The 21599-nt window shown below is 50.1% G+C and overlaps 1 protein-coding gene across 4 annotated transcripts in view; it reads right to left on the reverse strand.

Annotated features, from left to right (window-relative positions):
• Positions 1–6420: 6420 nt before the first annotated feature.
• The window catches only part of CHST13 (carbohydrate sulfotransferase 13), a 29105-nt gene continuing 13926 nt past the window's right edge, over positions 6421–21599 (reverse strand). For 2 of the 4 annotated variants that reach the window (XM_053954165.1, XM_053954166.1), the window contains exons 2-3: positions 11064–11140; positions 6421–7724 (exon numbers count right to left, since the gene is read on the reverse strand). In XM_053954165.1, the coding sequence (XP_053810140.1) occupies positions 6879–7724; positions 11064–11140 (923 nt within the window). In that variant the 3' untranslated portion in view covers positions 6421–6878. Of the gene's footprint in view, positions 7725–11063; positions 11141–12126; positions 12513–21599 lie in introns of those variants that run through there. The other 2 variants (XM_053954164.1, XM_053954167.1) reach the window with 2 other exon arrangements.

Consider the following 21599-nt stretch of genomic DNA (forward strand, 5'->3'; position numbering starts at 1 on the left):
TTTTGTCATGAAGGACAAATTGCCTGGTGCTGCTGTGCTGGAGAGGCTGTGCATGGCAGCTCCCCAGCAGGGAGGTTTCAGGACACACTGCCCTGCCTCGAGTGTCACTGCTTTATCCCCTGCTGCAGCCTCTGTGCTGCCAGCTCTGCTTGGCCAGGGCACCCAGGGGTGACAACTGCAGCAGCAGCAGCTGAGGGGGCCTGTAGGAAAAGCAGATCATCCGACTGCCAGTCCCAGTTTGAGGGGCACCTTAGAGGATGTGTACATATGTATTTTAATAACTTGAGCTTAGTGTTTTACTTTGCAAAGCTTTAATAGCTCAAATTTGGCACTGGCTTGAGCAGTCCTGGCAAGTAACTCCTCCTGCCTCAACACCATGTTTCCTCCTCCTTGCTGCATCGTCCCCACCACCTCAGAGAAGTCCTCTCTGGAGCTTGGTGCTTGTGCTGGTCTTGTGAATCAAGTAAGGCTGGTGCTAAAGCCAAGTGCTGGGGACACCCCAGCCCTCAACAGGATCCTGAACATGTGAAACTCCTGCTTTTCTCTTAATATTACAGATTTGGTCCTGCTTCCTCCAATCCTGCAAAAGACCTAGACTGGAGCCAGTGACTGGTGCAAGGGACCCCAGTCACACTCCTCCAGCATCAAATCCCAGTGCCCAATGCACAGGTGCTTCTCTGCTGTGTGCTTGCAGCAAAGCCCTGGCACTGGCACGTCCCTTCACTGGGGGATTTCTGGGCAGAACTCAGCTTAATCTGGTTGTCACTGTTGACAGAGGACAGGGATGGGAACATGTAATGGATGCCATCTGTGTCCTACTTGTGGGACTCAGCTGTGCAAGGTGACCCATGCTGCTCCTTGCCTGTGCTAGGCTTGGGGGTTCCCCCCTTGCAGGAGGCACTGGGGCTCAGAGGTGGTGTGGGGAAATGACAGAGGGCACAGCAAGACCTGCTGCTCTCCAGAGCACCCCTTGGTGGGTAGCCAAGCATCAGCCTTGTCCCTGTGGACTTAGTGCAGGGAATGCACTTCAGACTTAAAATTGCTTCCAGCCTCAAGAGAAATGATATAACCAAAGGAAATGGTTTCAATAAAAGGGGATTTTTTTCTCCTTCTTTTTAAGGGCAGTGAGAGGCTAGTTATTTGGCTGCTCAGCCTGTTTACCCTTTCTCTTTCCTCTTTTTTTCTTCCCTTTGCAAATGAGAAAGGGTCTTTGCTATCAAAGTTTATATGTAACCCCAGATCACAGCTTGGATCACAATTCCTGCAACTCTGTCTGAACTTGCTCCTCTAAGAAAGCACCGCCAGCCCTTCCAGTGAGTGGGCAGCACTGCTCTGTCCCCTGGCAACAGCTGCCCCAGCCATCCCAGCAGGGCCAGAAGCCCCTGAGTTGTCCGGGCATCCTCCCCCTTCCCTCCCCTTAAAAGCAGAAATTTGATGCTTAAATACCTGCAGGCTCCTCAGCTTCTAAGAATTTTCAGTACATCACAGCAGGCCCTACCTGTTTTTATGCTCCCTGTGGTGTTGTGTTGGAGCAATTTGTCAGGGAGGAGATTTGGGGAGGGGGTTGTTTGACTCCCTTTTCTTCCACAGATTTCAGTTTCAGAGCAGACTTGTGTGGGTAGCAGAGCCCAGACAGGGTGGGGACATTTCACAGGGATTTCTGCCTAACCCAGCAGGGAAGTCACTGCCAGCAGTGGGCCTGGCTTCTCTGCTGCTGTGTCTGTGTCATTACTGTGCCCAGCTTGTCACAGGGCTGGACACACCCTGCCAGAGACACCAGCACCTCAGTTTCAGCTGACAGTGACTTTTATTTGTATTTAGTCCTCACAGCTCCCAAATAAGCAACAGCATTAAAAAAGGATGAGGTGGAAGAAGAGAGCTTCTTTCATGGTGCTCTTTAGTCCTTGGCTGCTGAGCTGCCCCTTTGGGCTCAGTGCTGGTCCTGGACTGAGAAACCCATCCAATGCTGTGAGATGCTTGTGGAAGGCTTACCTTGCTGTAATCTTTAGAGGGAATAAAGGAAAATGGGGAGTGTTGGCAGAGAATGAGACTGGCTATTTTTGAACCATGTGCAGCCATCAGCCAGCTGATCTTGACTCTAGTAGTGGGCAGTGAAACAATTTTTTTTTTGTCCCATGGTTTTATTTCCCACTGTATTAGCAGTGCAGGTAGGCTCACTCCTGACATCAGCCACTAGCAGGTTCATGTCAGTGTTGTGGGATGGGGCTGAGGAAGAGCACTGGAGTTTGGGAGGGGATGGGTGCCCTGGAGCACCACATGTGTTGGGGTGCTGGGGTGGCTGCTGGGACCTTGGGGAGATCCCAGATGAACTAGGGAGGAAGGTCAGCCACGGGTTCCCCCATTCCTGGGTGCATAAGGGTTTTTCTTTGCAGGCAAAGAAGGGGCTGTCACCATCTGTAGATGCAGATGGGAACAGGTTTGTTTTCAGGGATAGTCAAATAATTTATTTTTCTCCCCCCACTGCTTCCACTCATTGCCTCCATCCTAACACAGTAATTTTCCAGAAACTCTCTGTGAGATGGAGCTTCCTTACCAGGGACAAGCGAAGTGCCAGCCAGCAAACACAGTAAGTCTGAAAAGCCTCCTTCAAGGGAGACACTGCTTCCAAGACATACTTAAACACACTTGTTTTTTGTTTTTTTTTTCTCTTCAATGACAGTCTATTTAATCCTCCAGCTGGTAAACAACCCAATCTGTGGTGCACAGGAAAGTCTGGAAGGAAACCTCCTGATGACTGAAGCTCCATTTTGTTCCACTGGAAGGAGAAACTCAGCAGCTTCACATGGGCCATGAGGGATGGGGCCAGGAGCTCCACAGCACAGGCAGAGTGCTCAGCACACTCAGAAGGCTGGAGCTGCTGGGGCCACTTGGAGGAAGGGGCCAGCTCTTCATTAACTCCTGACCCACACTGGACTGTGGCAAAGCTCAACAGTGCAGCAAGGGAAGGTGCTCTCTCTTTTATGCTGGGGATTATATGAGTATTTATATAAAAAAATGGGATGGTGTACAGATACACATATGTAGACATACAAAAGCCAAATGTCAATTAAGTATTATAACCATATAAAAATGTAATCACTCAATATATAATATGTAGATTGACCCGGGAGTAATTCTATTATGCATTATAATATAATCATTATTTTCATTGTATATTTGTGCACACATGAACGTATCAAAGCAAGGCTGTTCTTGTTTCCTGTGTCCCTGGAGCTCTAAGAGCTCCCCAGTAGCTCCCAAGCCTTGGGCGAGACTCCAGGACCAACCTGAATTATTTAGTCTCTTGTCCCCAAGCTCTGCAGCCTGAGGTCAGGATGGGAACCTTTCAGGGGGCTGGGGGGACATGATTACCATGATTACCATGGTGATCTTCAGCGAGGCCAGGACTGGCACCTTTTGCTGGTCACATTCCCTGCTCAGAGAGGCTGCTCGGACAGGGCCGGGGGGGTGATGCCCTGCCCTGCTCCTGGGGGGCAGACCCCGGCATCTCCTTGTAGGTCATGCCCTGGCTGCACATCAGCCACTGCCACATTCCCACTTCCAAGTGGAGGCGAAAACCAAATCCAGTTACACGTTAGAGATGGCCCAGGTCTCCTTTATATTTTCTCCTCTAAAAAGAAAAAGGGTCGCAGCGAAACAGTTAGAAAAGCCCAACCAACCAGGAGCCCTCAGAGAAATTGTTCCCAGCACCCGTACAGGGAATCACACCGCCTGTAGTTGGGATCACCGGTCACACGGGGTCCTCCTAGCTCCGTCCTGCTCCCGTCCTCCAGCGCTTTCGATCGGACCGGGAAGGGTTGGACCGTGCCTGCGGCGAGGGCGGCGGCTGCCGGCCCCGGCCCCGCAGCATCCCGACCCCGCAGCATCCTGACCCGGCAGCATCCTGACCCCGCAGCATCCTGATCCCACAGCGTCCCGGCCCCACAGCATCCTGACCCCGCAGCATCCTCATCCCGCATCATCCTGACCCCGCAGCATCCTCATCCCGCAGCATCCTGACCCGGCAGCATTCTGACCCCGCAGCATCCTGATCCCACAGCGTCCCGGCCCCACAGCATCCTGACCTCGCAGCATCCTCATCCCGCAGCAACCTGACCCCGCAGCAACCTGACCCCGCAGCAACCTGACCCCACAGCATCCCGGCCCCACAGCATCCCGACCCCTGTCCCACAGCATGCCAGCCCTGCAGCATCTCGATCCTCATCCCGCAGCTTCCCGACCCCATCCTGCAGCATCCCGACTCCAGAGCTGGCCCCAGAGCACCCTGGTCCCAGCAATTCAGCTTTGGCACAGGCTGAGCGATTCCTGTCCCAAAATGCTCCAGTCCAGGCTGAAAGTGTTCACTTCAGAAATGCACAGTGCCCCTTTTCTGTTTGCATGGTTAGGTTTTCCTTTGGAAAGCTTTGGGTTTAGGCAAAGAAGAAACCAAGGGTATGACCTAAATGGTTTGGATTGTGGATGTTGTCTGTTTATAGAAGCAGCCCAAAGGTGGGTATTTCTAAAGGTCCTACATGACCCAAACCACACCTTTACAGGGTCCTGCTTTCAGAAGATCATGACCAAGGCTGCAGGGCTGCATTTGGTCCATTTGTGTGTGGCTGGGCTATTGATTGGGTCAGGTCTGATGGGGATGCCAGGACAGGCTGCCAGTCAAACAGCCATTCACAGCTGGGACCACCTCCCCATTGCCACTGTTGCAGGAAAGATTAGAAACCACCTGGCTAAAGAAAAAAGCCCAGAGGCTTCTGTTCCCTCACTTTCACACCAAAGAAAGCCCAAAGCACTTCCCAGCCAGCCAGATACTGTCTAAACACCCACAGACAGCACAGCTGGGAGTGAGTGTATCTGTCCTTGCCACTCACTGTGCCATCAGCTCTTTAGAGGTATACTGGCAGGGAACAGTATTTTGGAAAAATAAAAACAAAAACAAAACAAAAAAAATCTAAATATGACACTGCATCTGACCCCAAATTATGATTCATTACCAAAAGCGATGAAAAGATCTTGCAGTGATTTGAACAATGATTTTTCCAAGCAGAGGCAGCTCTAAGCAGGGAGCACAAGACTCCTGAGAAAGCAAGAGGAATGCTCTCCAAGCCTGAACGCTGCAGATGAGATTTGTTGCATCATATAATCTGTTTTTGTGCTTTGTGTTTCAGCTAGACGGGGGGAGATACCAAGACAGCATGAGAAGGGCCATTTCTTCAAGATCTCCAGTGCAGATTGGGAGAATCAGTCACACTGCCAGGATCCCCAGCAGCTTCATTTACTTTTCTTTTTCATTGCTTTGCTAAAGCCAATCTCCAATAGAGCAAGCAAGGAGGGAGTGTCAGCATATAGATGCCAGTCAGAGGCAGAGAGGAAAAAGGTTAAGATATAACAGCTGAAAGTTGTTAGATGGAAACACCATTTTTTTACAGATACTGAGAGCACTGTGGTTTTATAAAACCTCCCATTGTATTGCACTAATAAGTCAAGTGTTTGCAGCCAAGGCAGCAGACACACTCTACAGCATCTATTACCAGTGTGTTTATTTACAAAGGCAGCCAGCAAGCCAAAGCCAAACAGAAAAGAGGAAAGACTCTTATGGAGTCTTTCCATAAGAAATATGGACTGGCTATTATTTAAAATCCTAGGGCTTAGTTTGTCATTTTCTTTTGTGTTGCACTCAGTCCTCCCCGTTTTTTCTCCAAGGAATGATTATCCAAAGGCAACCAGGAAAAGGACTGTTTCCCTCTAGGTGTCTCTCTCCCTGTTTTTATCCTCAATTTTTTTTCCTCTCTCTCTCACACACACACACAAACATACACACACAGACTCTTCTGGCCTCCCAGTCCAACATTACTTCTCCATTACCACAGCAATCTCCCACATCCCAGCCCAGTGTTCCCCCAAACACTTTATAACTTTTATAAAGGGGCTGCACACAGGAGCAGCCCATGCTCTCATGGGAAGAGAAGCCAGCAGGGCCCTGTCTGACCATCATCATCGTGGATTAAGTGATTTCATCAGAGCAGACACCTGCACCCATGCTGTCTGTATGGCTTTACAACTGTTGTCACCTGCTTTCAAAAAATGGGAGGTGTGGGGCCTGGATTTAATGGATTTGACCAGAAATCCAGAGACATGCACACACAGGCACTGAGCACTCTGCTGTGGTAGTTCAGGGGAAAGACTGAGGACCTGCTGCAAGCCTTTCCTCTCTATCTTTGGAGTATTTTGCACCCCAACTGAGAACACGTGGAAGGAGAGGAACAAAAAATCCCTCCAGGGATAAAAATGTGGTCAGAGTAACACACCTCTGTGTGTTATATCCCCCTCAGTAGGGGATGGCACGAAGGACAGAGGAGAACAAGACAAAAAGAAAAAGTGAGAGCAATTTTAAATAAAAGGAAAAAGTTACATTAAATTATTGCTTTATTTCTGGCTCTATGCAAGTCTCTGATACACTCCACTCTGACCCCTGAGACTCCATATCTGCCCCCAAACGGCCCAGTAGGGAGGAGAAAGACCTGAAGGGATCCTGCCCAAAAATGGAGCCTTCCCAAGATTTGGATCTACAGAGGAGTCTCTTAATTACAAGAAAGTCCCCAGCCAAGGCAAGAAGTGTCCAGTCCCACCACCATTCCCTGTAGATATTGAAGGCTGGGAGGGAAATGGAAGGAAAATCTCCAGCCCCAGTGTTTTGAGAAGTGTGCTTCCTCCAGAGCATGCATGAACAAGGCATCAGGAGGTGGAGCAGACCCTAACACAGGGAAGAAGTCAACCAAGAGATGAGCTCAAGGCAGGAGGAGAGGGATTGTGGCAAGGTGAGAGTTATCCAGCTCTCCCTCACCTCTTCCCCCACAGCCCCTGCCTCACCGGATGCGGAGGTACGATGGGATGGAGTAATTGAATAACAAGTAGTCCATTTTGTATAAATTAAAGAGTCTCCTTTGGTAGAAGGGGCTAATGTCCTGGAAGAACTGGGCTGTCATGTCGTCTGTCGTCCTGGTGGTCTTGGAAGAAGCCGGGAACTTGACGCTCGTGTCGGCCCCCACCAGCTGCAGGATGTAGTTGGCATCTTCGGCCAAGGTCTCGTACTTGCCCACCACGTCGTAGTGGATGATGCAGGGGTGGCAGAGCGAGTGCACCCGCTCCCAGTGCTCGTTGAAAGGCTCCTCCTGCTGCGTCCGCGGATCCAGCAGGTAGTACACGAACTCCTCGAAGCGCACGTCGTCCCCACGCTCCAGGGCCCGGTCGCTGGGCTCCTGCCGGTGCCGCCGGATGATCTTGGTCCCGTAGCGCTTGTGGAAGGCCGTGTTGTAGCTGAGCGTGAACTTGTTGCGATAGGCCGAGACCAGCCGCTCGAAGGGCTCCCGCACGAAGACGAACTTGAGGTAGCTGCGCAGGCGGGCGTTGATCTCGGGAACGCTGTACTCGGACAGGGTGCGCAGGTTGGAGGGCACGTGGGCCTCGTGGGCGGGGATTTCCAGGGGGTCCTGGTACTTGCCTTGCCCCGTCAGGACCATCATCACCCGCTTCCAGTTAGTGCAGGCCACTTTGGGCACGTAGCAGTAGAGCAGCCCGTGCGTGTCGTCCACCACCAAGTGCCGCAAGTCGTCCGGCTGCAGGAGACGCCGTTTGCGGGTGTAACGGCTGCAGATGTTGCTCAACATCTCCCGTCTCTGCTGGTGAACTGCCTGCAGGGACGACTGCTCAAACTGGGGAGAAAAAACCCAACAGAGATGGTCACCAGCTTGCCCAAGCTGACTGTGGCCTATACACAACACTTGTCCCACAGTTGTCCCCAGTCTCCCCTTTACTGCATTGGTCAGTCACCCATGTGGGATTTTGGAGACAGCACTCACTTTGAACACATCTTGATCTGGTGCACTTAATCCTTGGACAGGCTGGCATCAAAAGAAAGGACAAAATGTGACAAGGAGCTGGATGAGGAGAAAAATTGAATGGGGGTGAGGGAAGAAGGGGTGGTGCAGAGAGGGTCAATAACAGAACATTTTTTTAAAAGCAGACACACACACACTGGGCTAATGTGCTCTCCCTTACACCAGTCTGGGGGCGATGTATGGCCCCAGGGGCAGAAAGCACAGCCTGTTTGCTGGCACAGGGCCCTGCACACCTCCTGCCTGCTCTGGGGCATTGCTGCCTCACACTGACACCCACACACATGTGTTTGCTGTGAACACCCAGCCAAGGGCAGAAATGTAGCAGAACATTTGGGCATGCTGGATGGAAATGGCCTGTGTGTTCTGCAAGGAAAGGCAAATGGAAATGGTCTCTAACGCTGATGATCAAACCCTGGTGACCAGGAGGGGAGCTGGAGATGAGGTGGGGTGGCAGGTATCATGGAGAAGAGCAAGGGGCTGAGTAGGTAGTGCTGGGGCCCTTCCTGAGAGCTTTGGGTTCCTTCTCCTGAGGGACTTCTTCCACACAGGCCAGTCCAATGCCTCAGCTCTGGTCACAGTTTCCTTTGGCTGCACGGACAAGGAACCAACACATGGTCCTTTAACCCTTCTGACCTTCACATCAAGAACTGGCAGCTGCTGCACTGGCTTACCAGAAGCCCAGAGTCCCTTAACCCCTGACCCAGCTGAAACCCCCTTACAGATCTTGGGACGTGACCTTTCCTGTCATGGTTTTTGTCAGAAATTCCAAAATGTCATTAGAACATCTGGTGAAGGAAACCATTTCCAGGAAGTCAGAAGGGGAAGGTCCCCTCCTCCTCCTGCCCACTACATCCCTATTTTGCTCACAAAGGTTGGGAAATTTCGTGTTCCTCATTGCTGGGAACATCCAACAGCCTCGTCTGGGAATGGCAGCACCAAGCACCCGCTAACCTGGGGTGGCCCTGACCCCGCAGGGCTGTGGCTTTCATGCCATGCAGTGACCACTACCTCCCAACATCACTGTGGCTCCCACTTTGGGATTGTAAAGACAATCCTCCCAGGGCCAGAGGGTGCCACAGCAAACAGTTCTGCAGTTGCACAGGCGTGGTAAGCTCCAGATGAAGAGCAAGGGCAGGCCTTGCTGCCTACACGGCTGCTGAGAGCTGCCACTGCCCAGGAATGCTAAAGGACACCTTTGGCCAGGCTTCAGGTGCCCCTCACTGCTCCCTGGGGACTAATGAGGTGTTTGGAGGGACAGTTGTATGGGCTTGTAAAGCTCCCGCCAGGAGCTGGGATACTAGGACAAGCTGTCCATCCTGTGGATGATCCAGCAGACCTGGATCTTCAGAGAGACACTAATGTCTGGGCAAACACTCCTTCTGCAATGCATGAACCACTCTCCAACCCTTTCGGATCTTATTTCCACAAAAGAAATAACCTTGTTCAGGTCACCTTAGTGACCACTTTCTCCAGGAACCTGTATGGGCAGTAATGTGAGACAGGGATAGGAGAAAGCATCCCATCTTTACTCCTTCCAACAGGGACATGATAAGGGAAAATGCCAAAACAAACAAAATTCAGGTGAACAGATGCTAACTGCCAGCAAGGTATGACTTTGACATTGTTGGCTACGAGGCTACAAAAAAAATACAGCACCTAGGGAGATGATAACCACAGCTGAAGAAGCATTCTCATGCTGCCTTGCAACACAGCCAAACCTTTCAGTAGAAATTTCTTTTGTTTGGAGCTTCCCCGTCAGCTTTCAGAATTGGAAAACCTTTTTTGCAAAGGCTTAGAAAAAGAGGCATTTTAATAATGTGATTTTTTTTCAGGTGTTTTTCCCTGCACTTCCATAATGCAAAATTATTGGACCAGAGAGACAGACAGACAGACACTGTCTGCAGGCATGGCAACAAATAAATGTGACTACTTTTCAGCAGCCGCCCACTGGAATAAATGCATGTCTTGCAGTTATTTCAGAGCAAAATTGCTCCCTTCATTTCCTTCTCTTTAAAAGCCAGGGAAATTAAGTATCACTTCTAGGGAAATAGCACCATGACATTCCAGCAGCACCAGGCTTTGTTGGCATCATGGCCTAGGGAGTCCATATTTGTAATTTTTCAGAGAGCAAATGTACTTTGGCTGCTTACAGACATAAGAGCATCAACCCAGACAGTGACACAAAGCAACACATATGGGAAGAGCTGACTCTGGCTGTATGGGGCACTGCCCACGGGCACTGGGGAAGCAGCAGGGGTGGCAGCCCACTGAGGGGCCACCAGCATTGCCCTCTGCTCTTGGGGTCTGCAGCACATGACAGCCCCATGGACAAGGGGAGATGCAGGGAACATTTGGTGGCTGGGGCATGTGGCATGGCACCCGTTGGAGGGTGGTTTCCCACAGGCCTTCCTGCAGGGAAGTTGTGGGTAAAGATCCCTCTGCAAAGGGAAGTGAGGCTGAATTAGGGGAAAACTGCCTGCCCAGGGGGAAATGCAGCAGAAAGAAACAAAGACTTTTTACAGCTCCAACCACAAGCCCCACTGTGAAGGGCAAACAGGACACCTTCCCTAATTCCTGCACTGGGAGGGACTCACTAAGCCCACCTGGAGGGGAGTGATCCTTTGCCCAAGCTGTGCCTGGCTGCTCATTTCTCAGCAGGTGTAGCTGGCACAGCTCAGAGTGATGGAGAGGCCTGAGATGTTCCAGGATTATAAATCCCCCATGGCTGAGTCCAGCTACATCTATGTAAACACATATATGTGCACATACCTATGTGTGTGCATGTATATATAGCAGCTAACACAGAAATATCTGTCAATGAAGCTCTTGCCCAGCTATGATGGCACAGAGTTGGCTTTGAAATGTTCAGATGACAAAGTCTCCCAGGTTTGCCCAGCTATGGCTCAGCCCACTGGTAATTGAAATATTTACCCAAGCACCAGCAAGGGCCATAAGCAGTGTTTATCAAGCTACACCCCCAAGCAGTGTGGTCTTGTCTTTCAGACACAGCCAGAGGACCCTTCAGCTACAAGGACCCTGGGGGTGGCTGGACCTGGCACAATGCCCCACACACCAGAGGAGTGGAAGAAAGGGTCAGCACTCAGTGCTCCACTTGATATTTGCCCCACCACTTCTCTGTCCCTGTCCCCTTACCTGGTCACTCTCATACAGGGCCTGGAGTGGGCTGCGACCAGCCTTGCCTTGCCAGGTGGATCTCATATCTTCAGGGGCTGAAAAAGGAGTGAGGAAAATCAGAGGGGTTGGAAGGGTCTGCTTCCCATACTTTCTTTTGAGATGCCCAAATTGGGATAAGACAACCTCTCCCAAGAAGAAACAAACCCATTTTGCCCTGGAAGTGATGCTCAAGCAATGCTCTTCCCTCCCCCTTACTTTGTAACAAAATCTGCAGCTAGGATTCAAAAGGTCCAGACCTATTTTTTATCAAATAAAACACCATAAATAAAGGTTACAATTACAATTTCAAGAGCAACTAGGAAAAGTTTGATCCATATGCTTTTGGGAAATGCCACTTTGTCCAGGCTGTATGTTTGAGGGAATGACCCAGAGGAGACAGGACCCTGCCAGCATTGCCACAGCCCTGTGAGGGGTGAGACAGCCCCTGTGCTTGGCAGAGATGAAGGGCAGATCCAATACTGGCAGCTCTGTGCTGAGCCCCCACAGACTCAGAGTTTGCACTTCCAGGCTCAGAGACACGGACAGGAGCACACAAATTAGTCAGGTGCTTTGTCTGACTGGTAAATCTATTGAAGTTCTTATTTGCTATTTATATTTTTTTTTCATCCCTTCTAAACCAGCTGCATCTCCTCTGGTGTTTGAAGCTGAAGACAGCCTTCCAGACAGTCCTTGCCCCCTCCCTGCCTTGCAGATCAGCTGGTTCATTTTGGAGGTCCATTTGCAGCAGCACCAAACCCAAGGCTGGATGTGGCCAGCCATAAGTGCAGCACCAGAGACCCAATCAGTGACAGCTGCTCAAGTTCTTGTTCTCATAAATTATTTAGGGATGCAACCACCTTCCAGGCTAGGAAGCATCTGCTTCAGCTCAGCCTCTGAGGTCCCCTCAGGGACCTGTTCCCAGCAGAGTGGGGGCAGAACCATGTGGCCTGGATATCCCAAACCCAACGCAGGGAGCCAGCCAAGGCAGGGGCACAGGCCCTCACTTGCAGCAACCCTTTCAAGCAGCTCTTCCATCACTCACCCACCCTCTGCTTCTTGGCTCTGACTCTCTCCATTGGCAGAGGATGCCACGACAGTTTCCACATGACAAGTTTTTAACCATGGGGATTGTGCAGTCCTGGAGTTGGCTTCCACAGAAGGAATCACACCATGAGTTTTAAAATGGAGAATTATGTTTTTTCTGAAGGGGAAGATAGGACACATTGTTCAGGAAACTGTGGCCTGGGAGGCTCTTCCAGTCCTCCAAGTTCCTGGAAAAAGCATCTGCCACAAGACATTTCTGGCAACATGAAGGTTTCTAACAGAAGCTTTTTGCATGGTAGTTTGGGGCTCCGGATCTTTTCATTCACTGACCATCACATTTGTTATACAAGTCCCAGATGGCATCTGTACAACCAAAATAACCAGAAGGAAAAATCCAGATCCTGCGTTCATTTTGACATGCTTGTATTTTGCTTAAATGAAAACTGCACCAAAGCACAAAGTCACCAGGGTCTCAGCTAAACATTATTCATTCCTGGAGCTGTAATTAGGAGGAAATGACTGCCTGACCTCACAAAATTTCATCAGCAGTGCCCGTACGCTTGCGCGTCCATGGGAAATGACACTTCCTGCAGCGCTGGATTGATCAAGATGTGACTCAACGAGAAGGTACAGTTTCTTCCTCAATCCTCTCTATCAGTTACCCCACAGGAGGGTGAAATAGCATCTGTGCCAGCGGGAGATAAGCAGAAAATCCAACGTACAGTTCTGGGCTGAGATGCTCATCCCAGAGGAGTCCCGTTTCACATTTCCAGGCTCAGCCCTCTGCAAATGACAGGGAATGAGACCTTGAATACTCAACTGACTGCAGCTCACATCTGCAAACACAGAGCACTGAACTTGAGCCCCTTTCCCCTTTGGCTGGGGCTGATAAACTCCTCTTGGATGTAGGACAGTAACCCTGCTGAGGGCTGCCAGCAGTGCCTTGCAGCAGACACTGCTCCTATATTTAGTAAAAACAATGTGGAGGCGTTTGTTTTTGAGATTAACACGTGCATCAGCCAGAACCTTTCTCATGGGGACAAGAAGCAAACCCCGGGTGGTTCAGGCTGACTTAAGGCTGTTAGAAATGCAAATAGTTCGTGCTGGTGCTGCACAGGGCAGCATGGAAACGTCCTAGGGAAAGGCTTCAGTGCCTATTGCAGCATCAGGTCACGGCCCCAGAGGAGCGCTGGCTTGGCAGGAGGCTCTTCGGGCTCAACAAAAGGCAAATCTGCAGTAAAGAGGGGAGGGAGCAGAGGTCAGGTAGGTCACAGCCATGCTCTGACCTCTTCAGTCCTCTTTTTTTCAGAGGGACCTGCCTGGCCAGTGGCTGCAGCATCTCGCAGCACTCTTGCCAACAGCCCCAGCAGAAACGTTGCAGAATGGATTTCCTCCAGCCCTTCCCCAGCGCAAGATCTGGCAGAGAACAAGGAATCTTCTCTGGATAGCAGCAAACCCCCTGGGATCCCTGCTATGCTCTTGCTGTACAGGGTCCCAGAAAAAAAAGAGGAAGAGATTAAAAAAAAAGGGAAAAAAATAATCCCTGCCAGGTTGCTCCCGTGCAGCTGGAGGAGGCTGGGAGTGCTGAGCTGGCAGGGGAAGACACCAGCACTCGGCTCTGGCTGCATCCTGAGGTCTGTGCGCTCCAAAGCGGTGACACCATCCCTGCCCAGGCGCTGCCAAACCCTCCAGAGCAAGGCCTGGCCTGGCAGCGGGTTTTGGGTTCTTACACGGCTCCACTGCAGGAAGTGTCCCCGCTCAGAAACTGTCTGCTCACACTACACAGGGCACCCCGAGGAGAAAAGCAGCCAGGATCCCAGCTGGGCAGTGACAGTGACTTCTGGAGCCGGGGTTAAGCCCCGTGGCAGATGCAGCATGAGGAGAGCAGCATCTGCTGTGTCCCGTGGGATGGAGTGTCCATTCTCCATAAGGCTGGGTCAGAGCGGCTGCAGGTGTGTGAACAGAGACAAGTCCAAGCTGTCTGTGCCCAAAGCATCCCCAAAACATCTGGAATCACAGTGGTAAGCAGGCCAGGGCTACTGCAACCCACTTGAGCCAGCAGCAGGCTAGAGACAGTGATTTAAAGGAGTCCACCCCACTAAGATCAGCCTTTGACACCCAACAGCCCTGCCCCATGACCCCATGCTGTGGCTACCCCCTGTTCACCAGCCCCAGCACCTGCAGCATCACTGCTCACATACTTACATGTAAATGCTCACATTTACACATCCCTCCTATTCCACTCATTCATGCTGAGAGAGAGTTAGGCATCCCATTCCCTGTACTATTGGTTTACCAAGCTCTGGAATGCCCATGGGACTCCCAAAAAGCTTGGGAAGGCCAAGGAGTACTGAAATAAATGACACTGTTGAGGAGGGAGTATCATGTGAGTGAGTTAATGGTTTGTTTTGCATTTTGGCACCATGGCCCTGAGTAGAGCAGGATATTCCATTGTGGAGGAGCTGCCAAGATCTTCGTATCTTGGATTTTCTCCTGACTTTATAGCTTGTTACTGAGGTTCCCAGATTCCACCACATGCAGTGGTAATCCTTGGAAATTTAGCATTGCCACAATTGCATCTGAAAGCAGGGACATCACTTAGCCAAGGCATATCAACTTTCTAAAGGGGAAAAAGCACCAACCCTTGGCAACTGCAGGATCACTATTTGGGTGAGAAGTATCAACACAGTGCATGTCTGTGATCCAAATCTGAAGTGTTTTTCACTGACACAGGCAGAAGGAAGTATCACATTTGTCCTCTGAATCTTCAAACAATGAGGCAAGGGCATAGGAGTGATGTGAAGCAGGAGACCAAAACCACTGTGCTAAGGCAAAGACACTGACCAGAAATCACTGCACAAGATGAGCTTGAAAGGAAGCTCAGGCCCATTTTTGAGTCTCCTATGTTACAAGGGCTTTCAGACTTTCTTTTGGAGCTTAAAAAGATATCACATTTCCTCCTTTCTTTCCTCCTGTACCCCAGATTTCAGTGCTGTCCCACCACAGCTGAAGCTACTCTCCTGCAGTGTGACATCAACACCGCAGCAGGATCTGGGGCTTCAATGTCTTGCCAGCTATCCTTGGAAAAGGGAATAGATTTTAAAGCTGTGAATATTTAGGTGTACTAGCTGATTACAAAGACAGCCAGACGTGTGAGGTGAGGGAAAGACTGGATCATGCCTATTCCAGACTTCTGGATGCAGCACTGAAAGAATATGCTGTTTTGGCTGCAGACAGCCTTAAAAAGGGAGGGAGGTTCTCTGCAACCACAACAGCAAATCCAGTGTGTGAATTGAAGAGTTTGGCTTGGAGACAAGATTCAGGCAGCAACAAGCCTGCTAGGCTGACATCAGCATTACCCAGGCTTTAGAAAACAGTCTGAAGAAAAGAAAGCAATTAAAACATGTGGGTGCAACTGGATAATAAATAACTTAGAATGAAAATCAACATGGCACTAACCAGACACAGCTCATACCCATGCAAACTTGTCTGTAAATAAAATAAGCTGTTTCTGTAGATCAAGCCTATGTGGTAGATCCTCACCCAGATACACACAGTGCATGAGAGACAACACAGGAAACAAGGATTTAATCCTCTTCAGTCAGAGAGGATGAAGTTTAGAAGGTGAACTGGAAAGGTCACGAGCAACAAGAAAGCAGGTGGCACTTAAATGAGAAATACTGGACAGAAGGCAGATTTCTAGAAAAATACTTCCCAGAATAGCTTTGGGATGAATACGTTGAGAAGGAGTTGACATAAAAACAGAAAGATACTGATGATGGACAAAGACTTGAGAAAGGCTGCCGTGGCAGGGAAAGACAAACACCAACAGGGAAACTGAAGTTCATCCTGGATGAGGGAAGTGGAAACTTAACAGGATTTAATTTCACAATCTTGGAATTCAGCAGTTTCTGCTACTTTGCTGCTGGAAGTGGCAGGAGGTCCCAGATGCATTAGTTCTGCGCCATCAGCTGCCAGTGTGACAGTCATAAAAAAAGGCAAATGAAGCCCTGAAACAAGTCAGGTGAGATATTTGCCATCACAGCAAAAAAAAAAGCATTATCCATATGCTACTGTCCATAGCATTGGTGACCCTCACCTGCAGCACTGACAGCTCTGCTCTCCTGGACCAAGGCAGATCCAGAGGTGCTGAGAAGGGCTGCCAGGTGAGCGGGTGATCCAGGACTCACGGAGCTGCACGGGCTGGATGTGTGTATGAGCAGAGCTGGGATGCCATCACCCCTGGGAACAGGCCAGCAGAGAGGATGGCAGGTGTTCCACATGCAGGACATCATCACACCCATGTGTCAGGTGCCAGACTGGAAGAGGTTTGGAAACCCCAGATCAGTGGGAGTGGGTGGCTGGGATGTAACAGAAGGAATCCCAGCTCCTTTTGGGTTTGAGGATGAAGCTTTCAGATATTTTCCAGGCTGGACCCTCAGGTCACAAGAAGCCAAAAACTCCACATGTGGTCTCCAATATGAAACACTGGAGAGGGTTAACACCTGGAGAAGATCAGTGGTCCCCAGACAAGGGAAGTGAAGAGACAGCACATGTACTTGCACATGAGCAGGCACCCCAGAGGCCCTGAGAAGCTAATCCTGACCCCACCACTGCCTCCCCGCCGCCGTCTCACAGCCCTGTTGCTTCCTGTTGTGTCTGTGCAAAACCTAAAAAAAGAGAAAAAAATAATTGCGGTGCCTGAAATGATCAGTGTAAATTACAGCCTGCAATTGCCAGCGGGGCAGTGGGAGAGGTGCTTCTTTGTTCTGTAGGAAGAGTCAGTTCTCAGGGGAAAACTGACTTCCCTCTTGGAAGGGAATGCTCTCTCCCACACCAAAGAAAAAGTTCTGAAATTGAAGGTGATATTTTCGATGGATTCTGATTTGAACAAAGGAAAAAGGACTGGTGACAGCAGCTGTCTGCTTGGCACACATGGCATGTGTGCAGCTGAACTTCATTCATGGGAGAAGGAAGAGCGTACAGAGGGAAATAAGTAACTGTATTACCAGAAGGGTAAACAACGCCCAGAGCTTCACAGTGTACAGGGATTAGCACTTGGTTTAAGGCATCACTGGAAGAGCCAGAAATTAGGACCTGGATCTCTTTGTGGGCACAGCGATGAGCTTCTCCAGATCATGCTGACTCCTCTCCAGGACCTGCCAGGGGCAACGAGTGCTTCAGCCTCAGCAGTGATGGCTCACTCACCCCTGACCACAAAGATGCCACTCCACAAAGACAGGCTCCTCCCTACTGAAATAATGCACCAGAAGGATCCTGCCATAGGATTTCTGAGAGGATACTGTGACTGTGCTAGTCAAAGCCAAACCCTAGCTGCAGCCACTGGCTGCTAAATTGGTCCAATTTTCAATATTAACATCCAAGCAGGACAAAAAAAAAAAAAATAGGGAGAGAAAAAGAAAATAGACTTTGGCAGTAGCAGTGATGGATCCAGACAGTTATTGCAGTCAGAGCTCAGTTTTCCTTCCTGGTTTGATAGCAAAGACTGAGACATGCAGCTAGATGCACAGACTGCATGAGGATGGTCCAGGACATGGAGGCCAAGAAATCCCACATGGGAGCACCAGCTGAACCCCTGGGCAGTGCTCAGTGGTCCATGTGAGAGCCCTGCCTGCAAGGATCAGAGCTATAGGGTCAAACAGGGTTGTCTCCAGATAGCAGTTTAATTCTAGGAAGCTCTGGCTTTTATGCTTGGGCTATTGGTGAACACATTTCCTTAATTTCTGCCTAAACACAAAGGCTGATTGTTATTTGTTGTTTTGAATTTTTTTAAAAGACAATATTTTTCAAAACTATGGTGATGTGAGACTCCAACACCAGAATCCCACAGAGAACTCCAGACTCACTTACTGCCTTAATGCTGTGGAAGGCAGTGACCTCTCTTTGATGGACAATATGACCAAATAAGTGACTGCTTTCTCACATCATACCCCTAGCTGTGAAGAACTGTGTGGCAATTCTGGTGTTCACAGAGCTAAGGGAGGACCTTTGGGAATTATTCCAATTTTAATTCTTACTGAAAGGTTTTGATTGGGAATGGGAATTTTTTGGCTCCAAAAGCAAATCAAATTTTTGGCTTCAAAGAGGCAATCAAATCTCCTTAGATTCTTGTGACTGCTCATTTTTACTGCATCTAGAAAGTCAAGGATATAGACAACAGAGGCTTAATTAAAAAGCTTAGGAAAATAAATCTAATAGAGCCACACAAGTGATATTTGTTTAAATGCATCCTTCATCTTTGTGAATTCAGACACAAGCACCTCTGCTGGGGAGCTGTAAGGAGATGTAAGTGGCTGGGCTCATCCAGGTGTCTGCACCCAGAACACTCCGAGGGAGTGGGCAGCATCCATGCCCCATTCTGGCAGGTAACTGGCAGCAGAGCACATGCACAAGAAAGAATTTTGGGGAGAGAGAACATGTCACAGCAATATTCAGACAAGCACAAGCAATGGCAGAAAGCAACCAGCCCTTTGGAGAACAACCAGAAGAGACAATTTCTGGTCTTTTCCCTGGGTCTCTCCCAGGCACAGTACAGCTCCCCAAGAAGAGGAGAGCTCAGATATCAGCCCACAACAGCCCACACCTGGCACAGCTTCCAGGTGGCAGTGAACAGATCCCTGTGGAGCAAACGCTGTACTTGAGCTCTTTTGTTCCTCCTGGGGCTGTGCCAGCGAGTGGTGAGCAGGAGTGATGGAGGGGAGCTGGCATCAACTCGCAAGCTCTGCAACTCTGGTATTTACAATATAAACATACATTTCTTCTTCCAGACCAACATCCTCTGTAGCTCAGGAAATGCCCCTGTGGCCCTTCCCACCATTGCTTCTCTTTTCATGGTGTTTTTCTCCCCAGTTATGCCTTGTTCAGCCTATTCTGCCTCATGACAACGTCCTTTTGCAGAGGTTCAGCACTGACACAGCTAACAGGCTGCCACCTAACACAGCCCCATGTGGTGTGGTCACAGGCAGACCCACCACTGGCCTCCTCCAGTGTTTTCCTCGCTGATGAACAAGCCAGCAATGTACAACCCAAGCTATTCCTGACAGCCTGCCCTTGGCTCTGTGGGCCAAGCCTTGGGAAGGGCTGGCTGCTCTGCATGTCTCTCTGCTGAGGTACAGGCGGCGGAGAGTCTGTTGGAGCTGTCTGTCTCAGCTCACTTGCTAGGGAATGGGAATAATTCTCCATCAGACCTTCCCCTGCCAGATCCCCTCCTGTTCCCTACAGACAAATGACAATCTGGAGCATCCTGGGGAGCAGCAGAACCTTTGCCATGCTTGCTCCAGAGCATTTTCAGACAGCAGAGAAGAGCCAAGGGCCAGGATAGTTTTACCCCTGCAGGGGTCCTGGAGCAGGTCCTTCCCAGATAACCCAGCCAGGTTAATGTAGCATATCAGAAGGTCAGGACCTTTGTCATTCTGCCTCCCTGAGCAGATCAGCAGGCAGGCACGTCCCTGTGCCCTGCAAAGCCATCTCATGATTCATTCCTCCATGTCACCAGTTGAGCCACCACCCTCAGGCATTGGCATGGCACCAGGAAGCTCAAGTGTCCCTCTGAAACCACTGGGTAAGTGTCCTTCACCAGCGCTGCACCCTAACTCTCAGGCTCAGGAACTGCCTCAAGCAGCTTGGTTTTGAACCACAGCCAGTGCCTGGGTGTTGTCAGCCTGGTTATCCCCATGGCAAAGGGGCTCCATTTGGTGGCTCTTGACTTAACGATATTTAATTTAGCAGAAATTAAACCAAGTGACTTGAACTTGGCTGGATCAGACAGAATTGAGTCCCAGCAACACAGGGGTGCTTGAAAGCTTAGCTCAGGCTTTTTTCTTCCCAGAGCTGCACATTTTCTCCCATCCCTCTTGAAACAGCCAAACCAAGTAATTAAACCCCCCCACCTCCCCTCACACCCAGCACTTGGAAATAGAGATACACTGGGAGGAGGTTACCCACCACACTAACGGAAAAACCACAAGGAAAGCAGCTCAGGGCCAACCTGAGCAGGGCAAGACAGGACGTGTGCATGAGTAGGTTTGCACAGAGAACAGCCCACGCACAGTGAGCTGCAGCAGGGGATGACAAATCTGCTCTCCCATCAGCCAGGGTGGGTGAACCCGCTCGTGTTTGTGTATGGGAGAGGGTGGTTTTGCATCTCCACAGGCACTGGGCTCACACAGAAGTGATGTTTTAGCCACAGTGATAAAGTACCATTTCAAGATGAGGGGTAGGGTGTAGCAGAGGGATGAAGGCTGCACAATGGTCCATCACCTTCCTCTTCTCCAGTACCTGGCTATAATACATCACTCTCCTGCGGAATTAAATGGAGGGATCCTACCAGTCTCTATCACACAGATCTTCCTCCCCAGAAATCTACCCTTTTTGCACAAATGACTCTCTTGTTTTCCTGGGAAGCTACTTAAGGCAAACTCCAAGCAGTCACAGATGGCTCCTGAAGGGTGATGGGGCACCCCATCCCCAGGACACATTTTCATCCCATGTCTCTGCTGCTGAAGCACCCCAGTACCCCATTCCCAGCCACAGCCCTCAGAGGAGGCTCCACAGGCACTGAACTGAGGTGACACAGCTCACTTCTGAGGAGGCACAGCAGTACAAACCTCTTAGCCAAGAGGGAAAGGAGCATTTTCCAAAATCCTTCCACCAAATGTATATGCTCCACAGCTACCATCCCCTGGGACAAACCCTTCTGCAACATTTTCCACCTCAAACCACACAGTTCCTACTACACACAGTTCCAAACCACACACACACACAGATGTAAAGATATTTGGGATCCCTGGACCTCACTGTAACCAGGTGTACATAGGCAAGATGTCCAAGATTGCTTCCTTTGGGAAGGAGGTGAAAGGAGGTGTCACCCCCTAAAAAGAATACCCTTATTTTCAGCAATCCCCCCCTTGCAGCTTCGCCAGGGCTGTGTGGCACAACTGGGTGGTAATGGCAGCCAGGCTCGCTGGCACTGACAACAGCCTTCCTCCAGCCAAGAAACACTCTCCAAAGAGGGGACAATGAGTCACTGTTTTACATGGGATAACTCAATGGACTGCACTTTCCTTTAGTAGGAAAAGTCATTCACTCCTCCAGAGATGTGGCATGCTGGCTGGAAGGCAGCAGCCCACGGGCAAGAGAGGGACAAGGGGTGTGCTGCCTTCAGGAAATGTTAATGAGGGTGTGGAAGAAGGTTCTGAGCTATTCTCTCTGGAAAGTGATGGATGGGAAGAGCCATACAGCGGGGTGAGTACGTCCTGCTCTCATTCCAGCCAGACAGGGAACAGCCAGGCCTGCCAGAAGCAGCAGTGATTGTGGTGAATGTGCGAGGGTGGAAACACACAGCCTCAGGGAACTGAAGTGGGACCAAGAATCCAAGCACACCTGCCTCCACTTGTGCCCAAGATGCCTGATATCTGTGCACAGTCATCTGCAGGCAGCATCCCTGTAAAT

The sequence above is a fragment of the Vidua chalybeata genome, chromosome 12 (assembly GCF_026979565.1).
Source record: "Vidua chalybeata isolate OUT-0048 chromosome 12, bVidCha1 merged haplotype, whole genome shotgun sequence".
NCBI classification, from domain to species: Eukaryota; Metazoa; Chordata; class Aves; order Passeriformes; family Viduidae; genus Vidua; species Vidua chalybeata.